The 19103-nt window shown below is 44.9% G+C and overlaps 1 protein-coding gene across 3 annotated transcripts in view; it reads left to right on the forward strand.

Annotated features, from left to right (window-relative positions):
* The window catches only part of SLCO3A1 (solute carrier organic anion transporter family member 3A1), a 113256-nt gene extending 94561 nt beyond the window's left edge, over positions 1–18695 (forward strand). For 2 of the 3 annotated variants that reach the window (XM_090149033.1, XM_090149034.1), the window contains 6 exons: positions 2129–2293; positions 4216–4414; positions 5332–5470; positions 9625–9800; positions 12835–12899; positions 17197–18695. In XM_090149033.1, the coding sequence (XP_090005159.1) occupies positions 2129–2293; positions 4216–4414; positions 5332–5470; positions 9625–9800; positions 12835–12899; positions 17197–17576 (1124 nt within the window). In that variant the 3' untranslated portion in view covers positions 17577–18695. The remainder of the gene's footprint in view (positions 1–2128; positions 2294–4215; positions 4415–5331; positions 5471–9624; positions 9801–12834; positions 12900–17196) is intronic. The other variant, XM_031587757.2, reaches the window with a different exon arrangement.
* Positions 18696–19103: the final 408 nt, after the last annotated feature.

A 19103-nucleotide genomic window follows, 5' to 3' on the forward strand; every position in this document is an offset into this window, starting at 1 on the left:
ATCTTGTTCCCAGAGGTATTTCACCCCAAGAACTGAGACAGATAAGGCAGCAGCAGGTGTCAAATGAATCATCGTAACGGGTGGCAGTAGCAAGATGAAAGGATATTCATTTCTTTGGGGAGCCTCTTGTCATTTTCCTTAGAAAATAAAAGGGAATGAGCTGGCCCATGCTGAGAGATGGTGGAAGCTGTCGGGTGTTGCCTACTTTGCCTTTGCACTCTTTGTGCTGGGTTTTGTATCATGCCCTCCAGTGGGAACGGAGCCCTGTTGCTGTACAGGTTGGCCAGACGTGTAGTAAGGATGGATTTGGACTTTGTAATGCATGGTGATTTGGTACCAGCCTTGCACCTTCAGGAATAAATGTCCACCGTCCTGAACTCCCTCCTGCAAAAGTCAGTCTGTCATTGTTCTTATTTGGTGGATAAAGTTACAAATATACCTCTGCGTCTTAACATTTGAATTGGCACAGAGCTGCTTCTCAAGGAATCCATTAATCTTGTACAAATTGAACTCCAGAGGCACAAAAGGCAGTAATGCCTTAAATATGGCTTTCCAGTCTCAGCTCTGCCAAGTCCACCTTCGCCTTTTTTTTCCCCTTCTTTTCCTGGCAAGATGGGAAGGTCTGTAGGTGGCCACCAGAGAACCGAAGGAACCAGCAGGTGGTTCCTGAGATCCATCCACGTCTGAATCACCGTGGCTTCTCCCTCTCTGTCTCTTTTTATTTTTATTTTTATAGTCCCATTCTACTAAAAAATCCTATGCCTCCTGCACCTTCATTATGTTCAGCAAATCCTCAGGAAGCAAGAATTTTATACAGCACGAAAAAAACATTTATGCTATAAAGGGACTGGAAACTGTGGAGTGGCCCCTTCCAAAAAGGTTAGATCAAACCTAATTATAACCTTTTTTTTTCCCCCAAAGAAAGAACCGTGGGGACCCAAGCAGAGCCTTGACAAAGAGCCATGCATTTGCTTGCTGAAGCCAACGCAATTAGATTTTGCACCAAAAAAAAAAGCCCTAGGGGAAAACAGAAGCCACACCAGAGAAATCTGTCATCTGCTAGACCCTGGTACGCCAGAGGGGGGTGGGAAATGGATTTTCAAAATGCAAATAGGGGCCCATTGAGGCTTCACTCCACTTCAGCAGGGTAATTTTCAAACTTAATGATTTTCACATTTAATTCAGGAAGAAATTAGTCATCAGGTATTGAGACAAAGCAAGGCTTTCTCCTGTACTGGGATGTTTTCCTCTTCAAGCTGCGTTATCTCTGCAATAATTAAAATGTTCGCTGAAGTAGAAAATGTGCTATCTGATTCATTAGCCAGATTTCCCTTTGTAAGGTAACTTGTGTTTGCTTATCGGAAATAGAGACGGGCTTGGAGAAGAGGACTCTGGACACTAATGATTCGGGAGGGAGGAGCAAGGGATCATGAAACTAAAGCAGGTGTGTGTTACACAGCAAAGGGCTCAGTGTGTCCCCTGCTACCGCTGCAGCCACTGAAGCTGGTAGGGTCCATGCAGAAGGTGGTGTTGATCTGCTCGAGGTCAGGCATATGGGAGCATGCAGGCTAATGTCCCTTATGTGCCCACACGTGGCCATGTCACCAGGCTAGAAAGGAGAATTTCAGCTTGCGCCCAGTCGTGCTGCAAGACGCCCCTCGGCAAGCAAGGCAGTGTCATGGGAGAATTAAAAAATAAGGCGGATTTGGATGGAAGGAAAAGGAAGGGCCAAATGTGAGCTTGGATGCTTGTGTCTGAGGGCTTGAAATAATGTGTGGTGCTCACCAGCTGGCTCAGTGTTGTTCATGGGTAGCAGACGGGGAGAGGAGAAGGGAAAAGAATGCTGGGTTTTGCTGGACGTCTCTGTGGAGGAAACAAACTGGAAAGCATTGATCCTTCAGAATTTCAACATAAGCTGTATAACATTGAAGAAGAATGACAGGGTGACTTCTTTGGCACCTCCTGTTATCTGGCTCTTTCGTTGGTACTTCATTCTGGTGTTGCCACTTTTCAATCAGCTTGTCTGTGCGTAATGCAAATATAGCTTGAGTACCATGTGTTTGTTCTATGGAGGGCGCCTTGAGCAGAGCCTACACAGTAACACGTCCACCTTTTCCCTCTCTTCTAGTGATCCCCAAGGTAACAAAGCACTTGCTCTCCAATCCCGTCTTCACTTGCATCATCCTGGCAGCCTGCATGGAGATAGCTGTGGTGGCAGGCTTTGCTGCCTTCCTCGGGAAGTACCTGGAGCAGCAGTTCAACCTTACCACCTCATCTGCCAACCAGCTTCTGGGTGAGTAACCGTGGCACTGCTGAGGCTCCAGCACCCAGAGGCACTGAAAAGCACTCAGTGTGGCTGCTGGCTGCAGCCAAGCTCTCTGATAAAGCTGCCCTTTGGGGTGACTTGCCCAACACCCAGAGACATGATGTCTTTGAAGTATCCAGAAGTGCAATAGCTTTGATGTACAGCAGAAATCCCAACCCACTTGGGCCATTTGGTTGCAACTGCTGTCAACCTACAGGGCCACCCATCTAACTACTACTTTCCTGGTTCAGGTATCCCAGATTTCTCCAGCCCATGTCCATTTGGTTTAGGAAGCCAAGTTTCTCCTGCTAGTTCCTTCTTTCCCCTTGTACTGGAAATGACAGGACTGTAGTCAGCAGCTCGAGTAGCCAAGCTCATGCACTTTGATTGTCTTTTAAATCCCCCTTCTCTCTGAGCACACTATACTGCTGCTGTTTTCCATGTACTCTGTTTTCCTCTACGTTCATTTGTCCTCTGTCAGGATACTGATGCATATGTAGGATCTTCATTTATTTTTTCCTCCTGCTCATTTCCAAGCAGTCTAGTGATTTGTTTATAACATCCATTCTCTCAGCAGCACTCATTTAAAATATCTGCAAGTTGGTTTGGGGTTATCTGTAAATACAGATCACCAGATGGGCATCTGGCAGCGACCTCTCGAAAACTGGGACGTCATGAAATGGATGGGTCTTAATATCAAAATAAAAAACTTGCAAGCTGCTCTCCTGACAGTTACTTATTTTCCCATTGAATGTTGATATCTTTTACTTTTGGCCCAGTTTTCCAAATTTATTTTCCCTTGCCATCAATGTTGCCTTCACCAGTGACACAGAGGTCTCAAATATGTTGGATTCTTCTGTCCTTCTTGAAAATTAAGGGCTTGGCAAAGGAAAGCAGCTTCGCTGTTGACCCGGTGCTAGAAGGAAAACCACTGTTTGATGGAGGATGCCTGGCCAGCCAGCATGTGTACAGCTGGCCAGTCTGCAGAATGGGAATTGTCGTGAGCCAGAGCACGTCCTGCCTCTGACCCAGCAGGGGGAAGGGAGATTTTGATACTTCCACTGTCCTCAAAACAACTTGTTTAATTTAAGCAGCATTGCTGCCAGATTTCCCAGGTGGCGTTTGTAGGAGTCCATAAATGCCAGGATTTGGATGCGCTTCTGTGCTCAGCTTGGGTAGGTAAGGTTTGGAGCATAACTGGCAGCAAAGGGATTAAATTGAACCCAGACAAGTTTAGTGTGATAATGGTTTTCTGTGCCTGAAAAGTGAGTCACTTCTGGCAGTGATTTTGCATCTTATGGTTTAAGAAGATTCTGTAAGGGAGGTTTAATATTTTCTAATGCAACTATTGCCTAATCTCTGAAAATCAGAGTACTTTGAAGTATACCAAGCAGGGTTCATCCAAAGTCTCTAGGCACCTCAGAATATTCTTGACTTTTCTGGCTGCCAGTTGTCACAGGAAGCAATAGAGATGCTGCTGGTTGGGTTAGGATGGACCAGTCTCAGCACTTTTGCCATCCTCCTGCACTATGGATGAAAACTGAAAGAAGATCCTGGTTCCTCTGTGCAAGGCAGAATATCCCTTTGCACACATTCCTCTCTGCTGGGCAGCCCTGGTTGTACCCTAAAATGAGTTTGGAGAGAGCAGCACAGATTTAATTGTGCAGTGCCTGTAACATGGATAGGAGTAAAGCGGTGGTGGGTGAGTTGCTCTGCCAGTCCAGACAGGGTCTAACACAGCCTCTGTGGTTGGGGATTTATTGATTTAACAAGAAGAAGAATATTCCAAGAACAAATAAATACCAGCTTGGTGCTGCTCCAGTAGTTGCTGGTTAGAACGTTTCACCATGTAATAGTGTTGTTCACTGAGCCTTACCTGCGCTTGTTCCAGCTGATTTTTTCTCTTGCAGGGATGACAGCAATTCCATGTGCATGTCTAGGCATATTTCTGGGTGGCCTTTTGGTGAAGAAGCTCAGCCTTTCTGCTCTGGGAGCCATCAGGATGGCCATGCTGGTGAACCTGGTGTCCACAGCTTGCTACGTGTCATTCCTGTTCCTGGGATGTGACACAGGACCTGTGGCAGGGGTTACTGTTCCCTATGGAAACAAGTAAGTCCCCGGAGTTTCAGGGTCTTCCAGTCAGCCAGCCAGCAAAAGACAAATCTCACTCAGCCTTGCCAACAGAAATGCCAAGTTATTGTGCTCCATGAGCAGCCTTCAGGCAGTGCTGGCCCACAGGCAACCATATGAAGCAAGCAGCTTAATTAGGGCCATGTCAAACAGTGCTCTCACTGTGAGGACTTTCATACTACACGTCTCTGTGAGAGTTGAGTGCCTACAGCTGACAAATGAGCTTTATTGAAAGTAGCCAAACTGAATCTAAAGGTGCCAGACCCGATTGTGAACCCGTGACCACCTCTGTAGAGTTGGGTCCACTGCACCATCTGGTTTCTCCTGGCATCAAGGGACACACACTGCTTCATTTGGTTTTTGAAGCACCTGAGGGGAGTTTGCAGAACCATGTTTTGGAGACAGGGAAATTCAGAGATGGTGGAGAGAGCATTAATGGCTCCTAACCCATTTTCATGGGAGAAATGAGGTACCCAGTTCACTGTAGCACTCACAGGACTTGGAGAGAGTTAATCTGTATTTTATTCTCTGGTGCTTCTCAGCATATAGTGGTGACTGTTTCAAAGATGAAACCTTCAGGCTCTCGGCTGCTCACTGTTCTAGAAAAACAGAGCCCTTCCCTGGGCAAGTCTTTGGGGCTGCTCATTGGAGGGGCAGCCCAGGTCTAACATTAGATGTTGTGTTGTGGAAAGATGGTGGCCAAGGCATTTCTGTCCCCAGGAGAGACTGTAGCCTGGATTTCTTCAAACTGGGTCCCAGATAGCCTGCAGTTTGCTTTTTCTAATTAGTTTGCCTTATCTGACCCCCTTCAAAGCCATGTTTATGTGGCACTGATCAGAAAAGCTGGCTGATATCACTACGCTGCCTGTTGATTTGTTCTTCTGTTTCTTTTACAGCTCAACTCCAACCTCATCTCTGGACCCATATTCCCCCTGCAATAACAACTGTGAATGCCAAACTGATTCCTTCACTCCAGTCTGTGGGGCAGATGGGGTCACCTACCTGTCTGCCTGCTTTGCTGGCTGCAGCAGCACAGTAAGCAGCCTTTCCTCAGTATCTCTTGTCTGTAGGAATGAATCTGTGAGAAGTTAGCACATATCTGGTAGAGAGGCTCGTTTGCAGTCAGTGGTGGTTAAACCCCCAGTACTCAGATTATCCTTAACTATTTTTTGCTCTGTTGCAGAAATGCCCTCCTGCTCTGGCAGCAGCGTGCCAGGGCCACTTTCAAGGCAGGATGGCTTTTCTTTTCATCCTTCTGCTCCTCCTTCAGTTTTTCCCCTCAGTATTGAAGCACACGAACACAAGGGGAAATGTGCATGTGTGTCCTTTGGCAGAACCCAAATCTTTTGCATGAGCTTGCTGGCCCAAGCTGTGGGAAAAGGTTCTCTCTCCTCCTGCTGCTCCCTGTCTCCTTGGTTCTCCATCTATGTTCACCTGGATCATTTTTTTTTACTCTTTTTTCCTTTTTCTCTTTTCTCGAGTCTGGTTCCCAGATAGATACAACCAGACCCTGATTTCATTCACTCTTATTGAAGTTTTCTCTCCACTTCTCTTGCTTCTCTCTTTCACTCCTTTGCTCTGAGGCAATGGTGAGAGCAATTGTCAAGAGAGCCAAGATTCCATCCAAAGGCATTCAGCATTTCTCAATTCTCAGGAGTTTATTCCTTTAGAAAACTCCTGAAAACCAAACCATCCCTGTGTAAAGACGTGGAATTCTTAGCAATATCTCAGGAGTCTGGTTTTCCATTTAGTGCTGCTGAAATGCTAACGTCTCCTGAGTTACACCGTGAGTGTGTGGGAGGTGAGCCTGGTCACAGTGACCACTTGCAGCTGCAGTGCTTGCCACATGCAATTATCCCTCCATGGCTGCATCCTTCCCATCTGAATAGGCAGCAGAGGCACAGCTCATTGCTAACAAGAGCAGACTCTTGGTACGGATGACCCAGGAACTCACACCTCTGCTGAATTCCCACTCCAATCTTGAAGATGCAGGCATCCCTTTGACAAGAGGGAAGTGCTAGGGATTCAGGGTGCTTTCAGCAACCCCAGAAGGGACTCTGTGAGAGTGTGACCCAGGCCATGGTACATGTAAAGGCGTTACCTTCTGCCCTCCTCTCAACAAGAGACACAACACTTGGAGCAGCAACGTGATGATTTTAACAAGAAGGCAGCTTGTCCAGGGCACACAGAACAGTGTCTCACCAGTTTCCTGAGCCTTTAGCAAGAGTACAACCAGTGTCGTTTGTGTCTGGAGTGCAGGAAGAACCACGTCGCTGTGTGACTCAGGGCAGAACTCTGGCTCCTCTGGAAGGAGCACAGTAATGAAAATTCAGCTCTGCCTGTTCAGCATGCAGCTGCCTGACCTCATGCTTCGTAAGAGCAAACCTCCGAGCAAGAACCTCGCTCTCCCTTCCTCCACTTTTATTCACTCATTCTTTCTTATTTTGCCATTTCATCTCCATCCCTGAGTTCTTTTTGTTGCTTGGCTTTGTGTATTTCTTTGCAGTAGTGTTTTGAACACAAATTAGTGAAGCAATAGCATCGTCTGGAAAGGGTATTACCAAGAGTTATGGACCAGTTTGGCTATGCAATGGCCCTGAGGCAAAGCCAAATTTCCAAACCAGGTTTTAAACCCATAATCCAGGTAATGACCTGTCTAGAGGGTCTTGTGAATGTTATATGCTTGTGATGAGCCAAGGGTTGCTTTTTACTGAGACATAAAATTCTCTGAATGCTTTATTTAACTTTACTGCCTTGGATGTTTCTGACTGCCTCTCTCCATTTCTCCTCTGTGAACAATTTCTAAAAGCAGTTTGTAGCTCCGTTAGTTGTTTCTTTTTCATTTGTGCTCTCTTATTGAGCTGGTTCCAGGGGTGCACCTATCCAAAAAGCTTTACGAGTGTCAGTGCTGATAGCCAGAGCTCTGGCACCCACAAGAAAATCTCTTCTGGGCCATGCCCACAAGTGACCCATGCATGCAAAGCCTTCTGCTGTACTTCTTCTACTGCTTTTCTTAACCTCCCCTTAGGCTGGAGGTGCATGCTTTCCAGCCTGGCATTGCAATGCTGGCGTCTCAGGGCTTTGCAGGGAAGTAGCAACTTGTCCCTTTCCTATCATCAGAGCCAGGGTTTAAAAATTAGACGATTGAAAACACGGGAAATTTGTGTAGATAATTAACCCAAATGTAGGATGCAAACTGCATTTGTGCAGCTTCACATGCCCACAAAAAAATCTGCTGGGCAGTGGAAGTCTGATAAACGCGTGATTGAATGGTGAGGGGGGAGTTGCAGAGAAGGGAATCCGTAATAATTTGGTGAGGGTAACAAGAAGTTGCTTCTCCACAGGGTGAAGGTAAAAGTCCATCTTTGATGTTGCCTTGTTTGATCTCTGTGAGTTGTGTAGCACGTCAGTAATAAAAGATCAAAAATCTCCCAAGTAAGGATGAGGCACAGCACAAAGCAAGCAGATGTAGTTGGTACAAACTGCTTGCATTGCTTTGGTACACCACTTGGGTGCAAAGCAGTTGAAAAAACGGAGGGAGCAGCCAAAAGTCAGGGTACAAAGGTAGGGTCCAGTGACATGGCTTGTTATAGCAGGGATGAAGTTAGGTTAGTGGGAGGAGGACCGGCCCCATTGTTGCCAGAAAAAGGTCCTTTCTTTACCTCAGTGAGAGCTTGTTGGAAATAAGCAGCCAGTTCTTCATCTTTGCTGTGATGGAAATTTAATCCCAAGATATTTCGGTACAGCTGTGTATTTAGATGGGTTTTAATCTGCTGGGCCATGTCCTGGCTGGTTGGTCACCAGCAGTGCACTGCAGTAAGAACCAGGAGTTACAATGCTGCACTGCTGTCATTGCACAAACACCACTGTGGTGCTGCTAATTGCCACCAGCTCGAAGCCTTCAGGTGGCAGCTTCTAACTCACAGCACAGTAGTTTGTTATTTTAATGAGTGTTTGCCAGCAAGAAAGGCACCTGCATGTCTCCTCAAGCTTTCCTGGAGTTCTGCACTGCAGTCTCTCTTGCCCGCTATGCACTTATGTGGAAGAAAATCATTTGACTCCTACACAGAAGAAAGAGATCGGTGTCAGAAAGGCTAGAGCTCTGTCCCCATGGCTCCTTTACTTTAGAGGCAGTGAACCAGAAAGTGTGCTTCTATAAAGTCCTAAGGGGACCTTGATAGAAAAGTAAAGGTACTTCTACTTTGATGTGGTGGAGGGGAAGGGGAGGGGATTTGGCTGTTTTTCCGTATGTTTTACTTTATGGCATTACTTCTCTTACAAACATGTGACCCGCACACCCAGCAGCCCAATGAAGACAAGCCATGAATCATTTATGATCGTTTCATTCTGTATTCATTAAGGGATTTCTTGGTAGTATTGTGCTCCTTAATTGCATCGACATCCCCCACTCAGAAATTCAGGAGGGTGAGCTGGAAAATAAGAAAAAACCTAAATCTACAACTGGCAAACAAAGCTTCTTTTCACGCCCTGCGCTTGCTGAAGATGTCCAAGAAAAATGCAGTCATTTTTCCCTTTTTCTGATCACATATCGACAAACTTTATCTTGCCTGACTTCAGCTTTTAGCTCTACAAGAAATCCTTCTGAACCAGATGTCATTTCTTAGCCCTGGAGTGCTCCTGAGTTCAGCAGTGTCTGTGGCACCAAGCTGAAATAGTCAGCCCGTGGTGGTCTGCTGCACCTCCCATGGCTGTCCCCTTCCCAGCATTCAGGGTGCTGGAATCAGGCACTGAACCTACAGCCAGGAGCAGGGCTGCAGACTTACCCAGTGTTAATGTACTTCAGTTTAATTGCAAGAGCTGAGAAGACAGAGGTAAAGTGGAAAGTAATTAGAACCGTAATTTGGGGTTCTTTTGTGTCTCGGGGACACAAATCGTTTCTTTATTCTTCTCTGAAGGAGTATAACTTGGTAATAATTTTGTCGCAGTGACATTTATGGGAGAGACTTGAAAGGAGCAGAAGAAAGAAACAAGCCAAGGGACGGTGTTTCGTTGCTGGTTGCATGCATCAGAGCTGACACGCTCCTGAAACCCTTCCCAAGCTCCCCTCAAATAAGCACCTAGGAGTGACTTAATTAACGTGGGAGGGCTCGGGGTGGCTGTGGCATTATAGAGAGTGAGCAGTGAGGCTGTGGCTCTTGCTTTCCCTGAATCCTCATGCTCTTCTGCAGAACCTCAGCGGCTGTTCCTGTCTCAGCTCGGTCCCTGCCGAAAATGCCACCGTCGTTCCTGGAAAATGCCCCAGTCCTGGCTGTGAAGAGGCCTTCTTGACATTCCTGTGTGTGATGTGTGTCTGCAGCATGATCGGGGCCATGGCGCAGACGCCGTCGGTCATCATCCTCATCAGGTAACCCCGTGGCTCACCTGGGGGCTGCTCTCAGGGGGAGTGGGGTCATGGATGGTGGCATCCGTGCTGTGGCCCCAGTGTTGCATTCAGTACTGGGAATAAAGAGATAGCTTGTGTACAGTGCTGGAAAAAAGGGAGCGTGGGGAGGAAGGTGCAGATGTGCAGCGGAATGTGGGCATTACAGTTGCATCAGCAAAGTGGCCGTAGTGCAGCCCTATGTTCTCAGCAGGTAAGGGCTTAATAAGATACCTGTAGAAGTGGCCTGGAGATCTTAGAAACCATGGAAAAATGAAAGGCTGTTGCAAAGGTGAGCGTTGGTCAGTACCCTCTTGGCTAGAGTTTGACTTCTCTCATCCTGGACCAAGTCCAAGAACAAAAGGAACTTGAAATTGTGAAGGACGTCTCTGAGTAGCTGAAGTAGCTTATTCAAATATCTGACCTTGTGTTATTTCCAGACACATGGAACACTTCTCCCTATGATATAAGTATTATACCTAAGCCCACGTTTATCCAGAATTACTTATCTGTCCGGGCTGTCACTTACTGCAAATAATAACCAGAGGCATAAATAGCAGATCCATTCTGCAGCCTGGAAAATTCCAATAAAGTCCAATCAATAAGGTTTCTATTAGAAGCACACTCTTCAGTGGATCTTGGACAGAACGGCTCTGTGAGGGCATGTCTCCCTGCAGGATACAAAATGAGATATTCCACCTACTAGTTCTTTTCTCTCTTTGCATCTACGGTAGCTAAAGGGAAATCAAATTTCTCATGATAAATATTGTGGCAAAAGCAATCTGAAGTTTGAAGGGTTCTTTGTTCAAGGGAACTGCCAGCACCTGTAGGATCCTGAATGGAGTTGTCTTTATGTCAACTCCAAATGAGATAAGCCAGTCAGCCGGCAGGAAGGAGAATACAAGCAAAGAAAAAAAGGAAGGGAACATTAAAAACACTCATCTCTCACTTTTGGGAAATAAACAGTTCACCCATACACACTAGCAACTACACTTCTATCAGAGTTTTAGTTTTTAGCTACTAAAATCCATGGGAAAGAGCTGTTCACCATATACAACCTCATGGTCTCTGCAGTTTTGGGTAAAGCATTGCTGGAAGGAGGTGCTGGCATGTATTCTCTGGCGGGGACAAGTGGCATCATCTGCTTCCCATGGTTAATTGAAGAATGAACTCCCCTCACTGAGTCAGCATGAGTTACACTGGGACCAGTGGCCTCGGTATGTACCTGAGGTGGTCACTTAAAGAGAACTGAAGTTTTGGTCTGGAAACAGTTCCATCGGATGTAACTACTTGAAGATAGAAGAGTCACTTTGGGGTCTGGAGACTGTCTGGGACGGGTTGCAGCGGGGAATAAAAATATAAATAGGTTTGTCTGCCACTCCTCAAAGCCTTCTGATATTGCTTGTCCAGCATCTAAAGGGAAGCAGGTGCTGTGAGGGCAGGAATCAGTGCAAGTCCATACCCCGAAGAATCCGAGCATTTGGTGTGAGATTTGTTTGCTTCAGTGTCTACTAATTAGATGTCTTGTCTAGGAAAGTCATTAGTTCACTGTTGTAGGCAATAAAGAAAAGATAGTATCTCCAGGTGGCAAATGGTACTTCACCCTAAGGTGTGGGGATGCACTTTGGTCTTAAATACAAAAAAGCGGACGGATGAACACCACTATTAATTAAAAACCCACTGTGAATTTTTCAAATGATTATCAATTTTTTCCATAAAATAGACTTTGATACTCTTTTCATTTCCTTCATTTCCCACTGTACTGTAGAATCCTATTTGAGCCAAGCCATTAACTGCCTGAACATTTTTCCAAGAGTAGATTCTTCATGGCATTAAGTCTTTATATCGAGCCTGGGTAACTCCACTGAAACACAGCCAGAGGTTTGGGTTTCATGCAGGACTCATGATATCGTGTAACATGGCCTGTATAATGCATGAGATAAAGGCAGGTGATCAGGTGATCAGAATGGTCTTTTCTTAATTTAAAACCAATTGCTCTTTCTGGCTACTTTATTGGTATTGTGGGGATTCCCCTCCAATATATATGCAGTCACATGAGGATCACTGTCTGCTTTCCAAGCCTTTGTATCCTGTGGGACATAAAATGCTATTATAAGACTTAAAACCAAATTAATGGTTTCTGAAATGCCAAAGGCTTCTCTGAGCCTACCTCAAGAGAATACCTTTAGCCAGTAGCATCCTTGAGCTAAGCGAATTAGAAAGCCATGAATTATTTTTAAGGCACCTTTGAAGGCTAATACGAATGTGTTAAACTGGGTTCTTTCCACAGCAAAAGGTGGGACAGCAGTTGTCTTCCCAGTATAAAACGAATTCCATGAGAATCCATTCCCTTGAGCATTTCCCCACTGGGAGGCTTGATCCAACAGTTCTACTGAACATTTTGGTCCATCATCTTCCTTTCCGCCCCTCCTCCTTGTAGTCTGAGAAGCCTCAGGACAAGAAGTTTTCTCTCCTCAGGTTGGATATGAGGAAGAGTTTCTTGTCAGAAAGAGTGGTCAGGCATGGGCACAGGCTGCCCATGGAGGTGGTGGAGTCACCATCCCTGAAGGTGTTCAAGAACCATGTAGGTGTGGTACTGAGGGACATGATTATGGGCATGGTGTGGATGGGTTGGTGGTTGAACTGGGTGAGCTTAGTGATCCTTTCCAACCCTCATGATTCTAGATGATACAAATTCTCAACATCTGGAGCCTTAAAAACACGATGGGGTAAATGCCAATTTGCTGGGATGAGAATTTCATTTTTCCCCATTCAACAAGCAAGACGAGCTGCTGTTGTTAATGACTTTGCTAAATTCCTGCACCTATCACATGGCCACCACTGCAATTACTTTTGAGGCTGTAGGCGGTTCAGGCAAAGGAAGAAGAAAAGCCACGTTAATGACTTTTTGAAGAGGTGGTGGTGGCATCCTGGCTGACAGCATGGAATTGCCATGGGGTGTGTTAATGAAAGCAGAACAATAAGAATCGATTTCACTCTCTCCCTCTCCTCCCTACAGAACCGTGAGCCCCGAACTCAAGTCTTATGCTCTGGGGGTGCTTTTCCTTCTTCTCCGTTTGCTGGGTAGGTATAAAGTTGTCTTGTCTTTCTCCCCAGCCCTTTCCTCTCTCACAGAAAACACTGTTTTTAATATGCAAGAGTTGATTCCTACTTCGTGCATACTTACTTGACATCAGAAATTGCAGTTGTCATGGGTGGGATCTGATGCGGTGGGGTCCAAGACCTTCCTGTGAAGAATATGGCATCCAGATTCCCAAAGGCACTTTTCCTGCCATTTCAATTGTGCTAATGGAAGAAAATGTGGTGTTGCATGAGAAATGACCATTTCTGCCATGCTCCCACGCAGCCAGCTCTCTCCTATAGCTATTAACATGTCAGCAGCTCGCACAATTACTGCTTGTACTGCGTATGGCTGAAGTAGAGGAATACGTATTTTTATCCTCATTTGAGGGACAGGACCTGTGTTTCATATGGTGTGTTTGTCCCTTCTTTCTGGTGTCTCAGAAAAGAAGACAGTAAAATGAGGCAGGCGAAGTCCTTGTACTCTCCTATTCCCATTAAAAAGCATATGGCTGGTCCTTCCTCTGGACCAGAATGTATTTCTCATGTGTGAATTAAAAGGAGCACACTGGGCTTTTGTTTGCCTGCTTCTCGTTTCTAGGTGTTTTTTTTTTCCCCCTTTTAAAGAGATGGCTCTTATTTTACAACCCCTGTATTTCAGCTCATTATCTCCATGACCCATCATTGTGTGGGTGCACATGGTTTCTGCGTGTCTTGGAGGTGGGATTTACTTTTTTTTTAAGGCTCCTGCAGCAGAGCACAGGCAGCACTTTGTGACCCCCAGTCACAAAGTTAAATGCCATCTTCTAGGCTGTAGTAAAGCTCTAGTAAGTAGGGGACCAAAAATCCCATAGTACCACTCATTGCCTTGGGTAAGTACTTTATTATTTTTAGTAACAACTCACTTCCCATGAGCTGAAAGGGAAATGGTGGTCCCAGACCAGTTTACATTAAAGCCAATTAGATTTTCATTGCTCTTGGTAAAGTAGCTGCAGTCATACAGAAAGCTCCATCAAGCAAATGCACCAAGAGCTCAGAGAAGTCAAAGGGAAGCGTCTGGGTTGGGTTGGCTCTGGTTCAAGCCCTGCAAAGACAGCATTTTCCTTTGCTGTCAGTGCTGCTCTCAGGTTTTGGCCTGTCTCTGCAGCTCTTGCTGGCTCAGTGTGGGCTGTCATCAGGCAAGTCCTCAAGGAGGGTATTGCAGACTGTTGTTTCTGAAGGAAAAGGTATTTAAGGGGAAAGATTTTCTCTCTTTCCTATTCCTTTTGAAAGAGAGAAATCTTTTGAGATAGCAGCATCTTCAATTCCACTAAAACTGAGCTCAGACATGTATACTGAAGATGAATAGATCTTCTTTTTCTTCCAGTAAAGAAGCCAGAGTAAGAATTCAAACTCAAATCTTTATGTGTTGCTCTGTCACTAAGGAATTCCCTTGAAATAAGAGAATACATCCCACAGAATATCAGCAATGTAGCTAGAGCCCATAGAAAATGAAAAGAAAGGTGCTTTTCAAGATAAGCCAAGGTATCCAAATCTTGCCCTTAACAATCTGACTAGCTTTACTGATATATTTTAAAAGCTTTTCAGTTCACCTTTAGCTTTGACTTAAGAAGAGAGTGATAATAGCTCCTTCTTGAACCAAACGAGTGTATTAAATATACGTGGTATGAGACCCAGAGGTGCAATCGGAGCTAATAGATTTCAGTAAGACAGAAGCAGCTTTTTTCTACAACCCTGCAGTTTCTGCAATGAAATATATATATAGCAGAAATTTTTTTGCAACACTTTGCAATAAGAGGGAAAGCATGATTGAATCTCTTTAATATTCACTGTAATAACATGAAACACAACTGAACTCTCCCAGTATCCTCCTGGACATATTATCTTATTCCACAGGAATTCTGCTGTGAGAGAACAGCATAACAGTGTCTTCATATAAATGTGCAATAGCAGTTTCTTAGAGTGTAAAGCGATCTGGTAGGAGCCAAAGGTTTTTGAAAGCAGCAGCTCTGCTTGGGAAGTGCAATGGCACAGGCTGCCCAGGGAGGTGGTGGAGTCACCATCCACGGAGGTGCTCAAGAACCATGGGGATGTGGAACTGAGGGACATGGGCATGGTGGGGTGGGCTGGGGTTGGACTGGGTGACCTTAGTGGTCTTTTCCAACCTTTCTGATTCTAAGGCATTGAAAACATGGAGAGACAGCTGAAGCTGGAATGGGAATGATAGCTATTTCTGAAGTCCAGCCTACACTTCTCCAAAGCTTTGCATCAGTGTCTCTCAGCATACTAACAAGTATGGACTCACACCTCAAATTATGATCCAATTGCAGCCTTCCCTTAGCCCAGAAATCATGCAGCTGCTGTTTCCTTGCCCACTACTGGATGTTAGCCCATAGGTAGGTGGCATCTGGAGGCAGCACAGCAGCAGGCACACGGACTGCACTCAGCAGCACAATCTCTTTGCCTGTTCATGGCAGGAGTCTGGCTGAATTTTTGAATGCTGGATTGATTATGCAGTTGTCCACAGGCTTCAAAGACATCTTTTAACTTAGAAGCAAATCCAGCTCAGCCTAGACTTTCCCATCACTGCAGTGACAAACAGGGAGCTGGCACTGACATTGTTTCCAGCACATAACTGAGTTTTAGATGTGATGACTGGAAGTCGTGTTTCTAACAAACACATTGTCTTGTTTTTGTATCATCTATTCTTATTTACTACAGTCATGGTTCAAATACGTACCAGAAGCCTGTATAGCCTTTCTTTACTCCTATACTTACTAGTGTATAAAGAAAATCAAACATAACCTGCAGAGCTCTAGTCATCAACAAAATAAAAGAAAAAGATCTCAGTTACCACAGGGAACAGTGACTACAGCCAATTTATTTGTAGTCTTAGGATATATGTCATGAATGTCATTATTTTGTTCATGATGAGCTGAAGGAAGGCATCATATTCAAGCCTGGAAATACAGGTTAATGATGAAATTGGATCCAAGATTAAATGCTTCCTGTCTAAAAAATGCAGTCCTTGTGTCCATGTGCCTACACGTTTATTTATAGTCACAGCACCTACAGATGGAGTGATGCTGTCAGTGCCCAATCTGGGAGAGCTCATTGTGCCCACCTGCTGTTCAGTTCACATAGATTGGGTGTTCTCCTTTGCTTGCTGTCTTAGCATGCAACATTGGGCTTTTTGGGTTTTGTTTCTTTTTCCCTAGGGCTTGTCCACTCCCAGCCTACCCTTAGAAATATAGCAGAAGAAGGAAAAATAGTTTGCATTACGTAGAACGTGCATGTTTTCTTCTGAGTGCTCCATCTCAGGGAGGTCGTGGAGTCACCATCCCTTCCTCGAGATGTTCAAGAACCATGGAGATGTGGCACAGAGGGACATGGTTTATTGGGCATGGTGGGGATGGGGTGGTGGCTGGGCTAGATGATACTAGAGTTCTTTTCCAGCCTTAATAATTCTATGATTCTGTGCTCAGTGCCTGGTGCTGACTGGGGAGTGCACAGCTGGGTGTTGTTGATGCCCCACTGTTGGAACAATTTGAAATGGGGGAGCTTCTATAGCAACCCCACAGGATGGGAAAAAATAGAGAGGAAAAATGTCGCATTTATTGGTTGAAAGGGGTTGGAGTGATTGCTCTGTTTTTAGATTGCAGCTCTGTTGCAGAATGAGACATGCTCATCAACAGTTAGCTGCAGTGGCTGTAGGAGAATCCTGCTGTGATATTTCATTTAATGGCACACTGAAATTTTCTCTTCTTTTCATATTTAATCATTGGAATCCATTACAGGCCATGGCTTCTTCTCCTTAGATCAGGAGAAAGCCTACTCCTGTGTCAGGGAAAGGTCCAAAACCAGATCTTGGTGCCAAGCTGATTTCAGACTGAACTGGAGTCTGTGACATCCTTCAAGTGAAAGCCCGGGAGTGCAGAATTACCAGCATCTAAACAGAGAGCAATCTACAAAGCCATCCTCCTCCTTTTTCATTTACCCCTCCACGTAGTCTCGCTAGACAAACCAAAAGCTTAATGAAAGGCACTTAAACTTGAGTAAAATCCTACCTGCATTTGGGATATCAGCAGGAATCTCTTCCATAGACACTGACTCCAAGCTAAAAACTCATATCCGCACACTTTGTTTAGGTTGATTTAGAGCTAAAAAAACAGCAAATCCCAGGCTCCATCTGGGACCATTAACCTCGCTAAGTGCCCTCGCTTTCCGTTCAGTGTAATCACGTCCTCTCTCTTCATCATAAAGATCATAAAAGCATGATTTGTCTCTCTTATTTTGACAGGTTTTATTCCACCTCCGTTGATCTTTGGGGCTGGAATTGACTCCACATGTCTGTTCTGGAGCACGTTCTGCGGCGAGCAAGGAGCCTGCGCGCTGTATGACAACGTGGTCTATAGATACCTGTATGTTAGCATTGCTATAGCCCTCAAGTCTTTTGCATTCATCCTATATACAACCACCTGGCAGTGCTTGAGGAAAAACTATAAAAGGTACATCAAGAACCACGAAGGTGGTCTCAGCACTAGTGAGTTTTTTGCCTCTACTCTCACCTTAGACAATCTGGGGCGGGACTCAGTGCCCCAAAACCAACCACATAGGACAAAATTTATCTATAACCTTGAAGATCATGAGTGGTGTGAAAATATGGAGTCTGTTTTATAGTGACTGTGGAAGGATGGACTATATTAATAATCCGAGGGTCCTTTTTAATAAAAATGAGAAGCGAGAATGAAGAAACAAAATTACAAAACAACAATGGCAACACAGGAAACTTTTGTCTTTTTCTCAAAGTCAAACCCAGCCGGGATTCTTGAGAACGACATCTTATAATGGGATCACTTGTGATATCCTGAGGGGTGATGGAGAAAGGAGGGAGCTACCAGCCCCTTTGGTGACAGTATGGGCTTCCAAAATGGGAATCGCCAAAGGGCATCCGCAGAGGTTCGTTGGAGAGCTCGGCCAATAGAGAGCCTTGGGCACAAGGTGTTGAGGAAGCAAGATGATGATGGCAGTGCTGGAAGAGGCATTTGCCCCAGGGGCCATCTATTCCCGTAGTACGGGCTGAAGGATCTGCCCTTCGAATCTGGGTGCTGCTCAAACCCGACGTGCTCTGTGATGTTGCTCTGACACCAGCCATGAGTCCACGATAAACACCTTGAAAGCTGCTGGAAAGCTTGCAGGTAGCGAGCAGTGCTGTCCCAGCACCCGAGTCCTTCCAGCCGAGGCGTGTTTGCAGATCGCAGCTTTTGGGTTGTCACTGAATAGCTGTGCTCAGATCTTTCAAACCCAGTAAAGTTGGAGATGTTTGCTCACACTTGCCAAATGTGCTGTCATTTTTAAAGAGGGATGAATTCCAAATGTTTGTCTGTGTAATCTTCTAATTTTTGAAATTATTTCCAAATCTATGTTAACCCTTAAATCGCTGACACTTTTCCATAGGGAGGACTTAACGCTAGTTTGGGGGAGGATCCTGTTGAATAATATGACTCAAGGGGTTTGTTTAATCCTCTGCATTTTTTATCCATACGCCTTCATTCTAATATGCTACCAAGCCAATGAAGACACATAATATGTTTTTAAAAACGAGAACGAACGCACTGTGTCTCTATAAAAACAGTTGGAGAATTATAGATAATATGATGATTTACATAATATAGTTTTTTCATATTCTATGTGACTCAGTGAATACATATATATGGAGGGAGAAACTGTTTATGTTCTCTCCTGTTTTTAAAGATATATATATATATATAATTTGCAATCTAGAAACTGTGTGGTGGATGTTTTCTTTAAAGTATATGCGTGTGCGTATGTGTGTATGTACCAGGTGAAAGGAATACTGACCTTAATCTTCACAACAGATATTTTTCTCACTTGAGAAATTCCACTCATTTCCATGGAAGCCATGTGAGGAAAGTGGAATAATCCCGGAAACCACATTTTGCCCTGAGATGAGCAAAGTGTGTTATTCTGGAAGGCTGGGTTATGGGAACAGAGGCTGGCCAGCACTGAGCACCTGTGAAATGTTCCTTCACATCTTCAGGAGGTGCCCGTGCAGAACAGATTTGGCTTTGCCTTTGCAATGCACTCTCATCCAAGACTGTGGAAGGGGGCAGCTTTCATCTGATTTCAAGAAGCCATCAGGTCAGGCTTATTTTGCATGTATTATGTTTCTTTTCCAAAACATTC

The sequence above is a fragment of the Phasianus colchicus genome, chromosome 12 (genome assembly GCF_987193195.1).
Source record: "Phasianus colchicus chromosome 12, bPhaCol1.hap1.1, whole genome shotgun sequence".
Lineage (NCBI taxonomy): Eukaryota > Metazoa > Chordata > Aves > Galliformes > Phasianidae > Phasianus > Phasianus colchicus.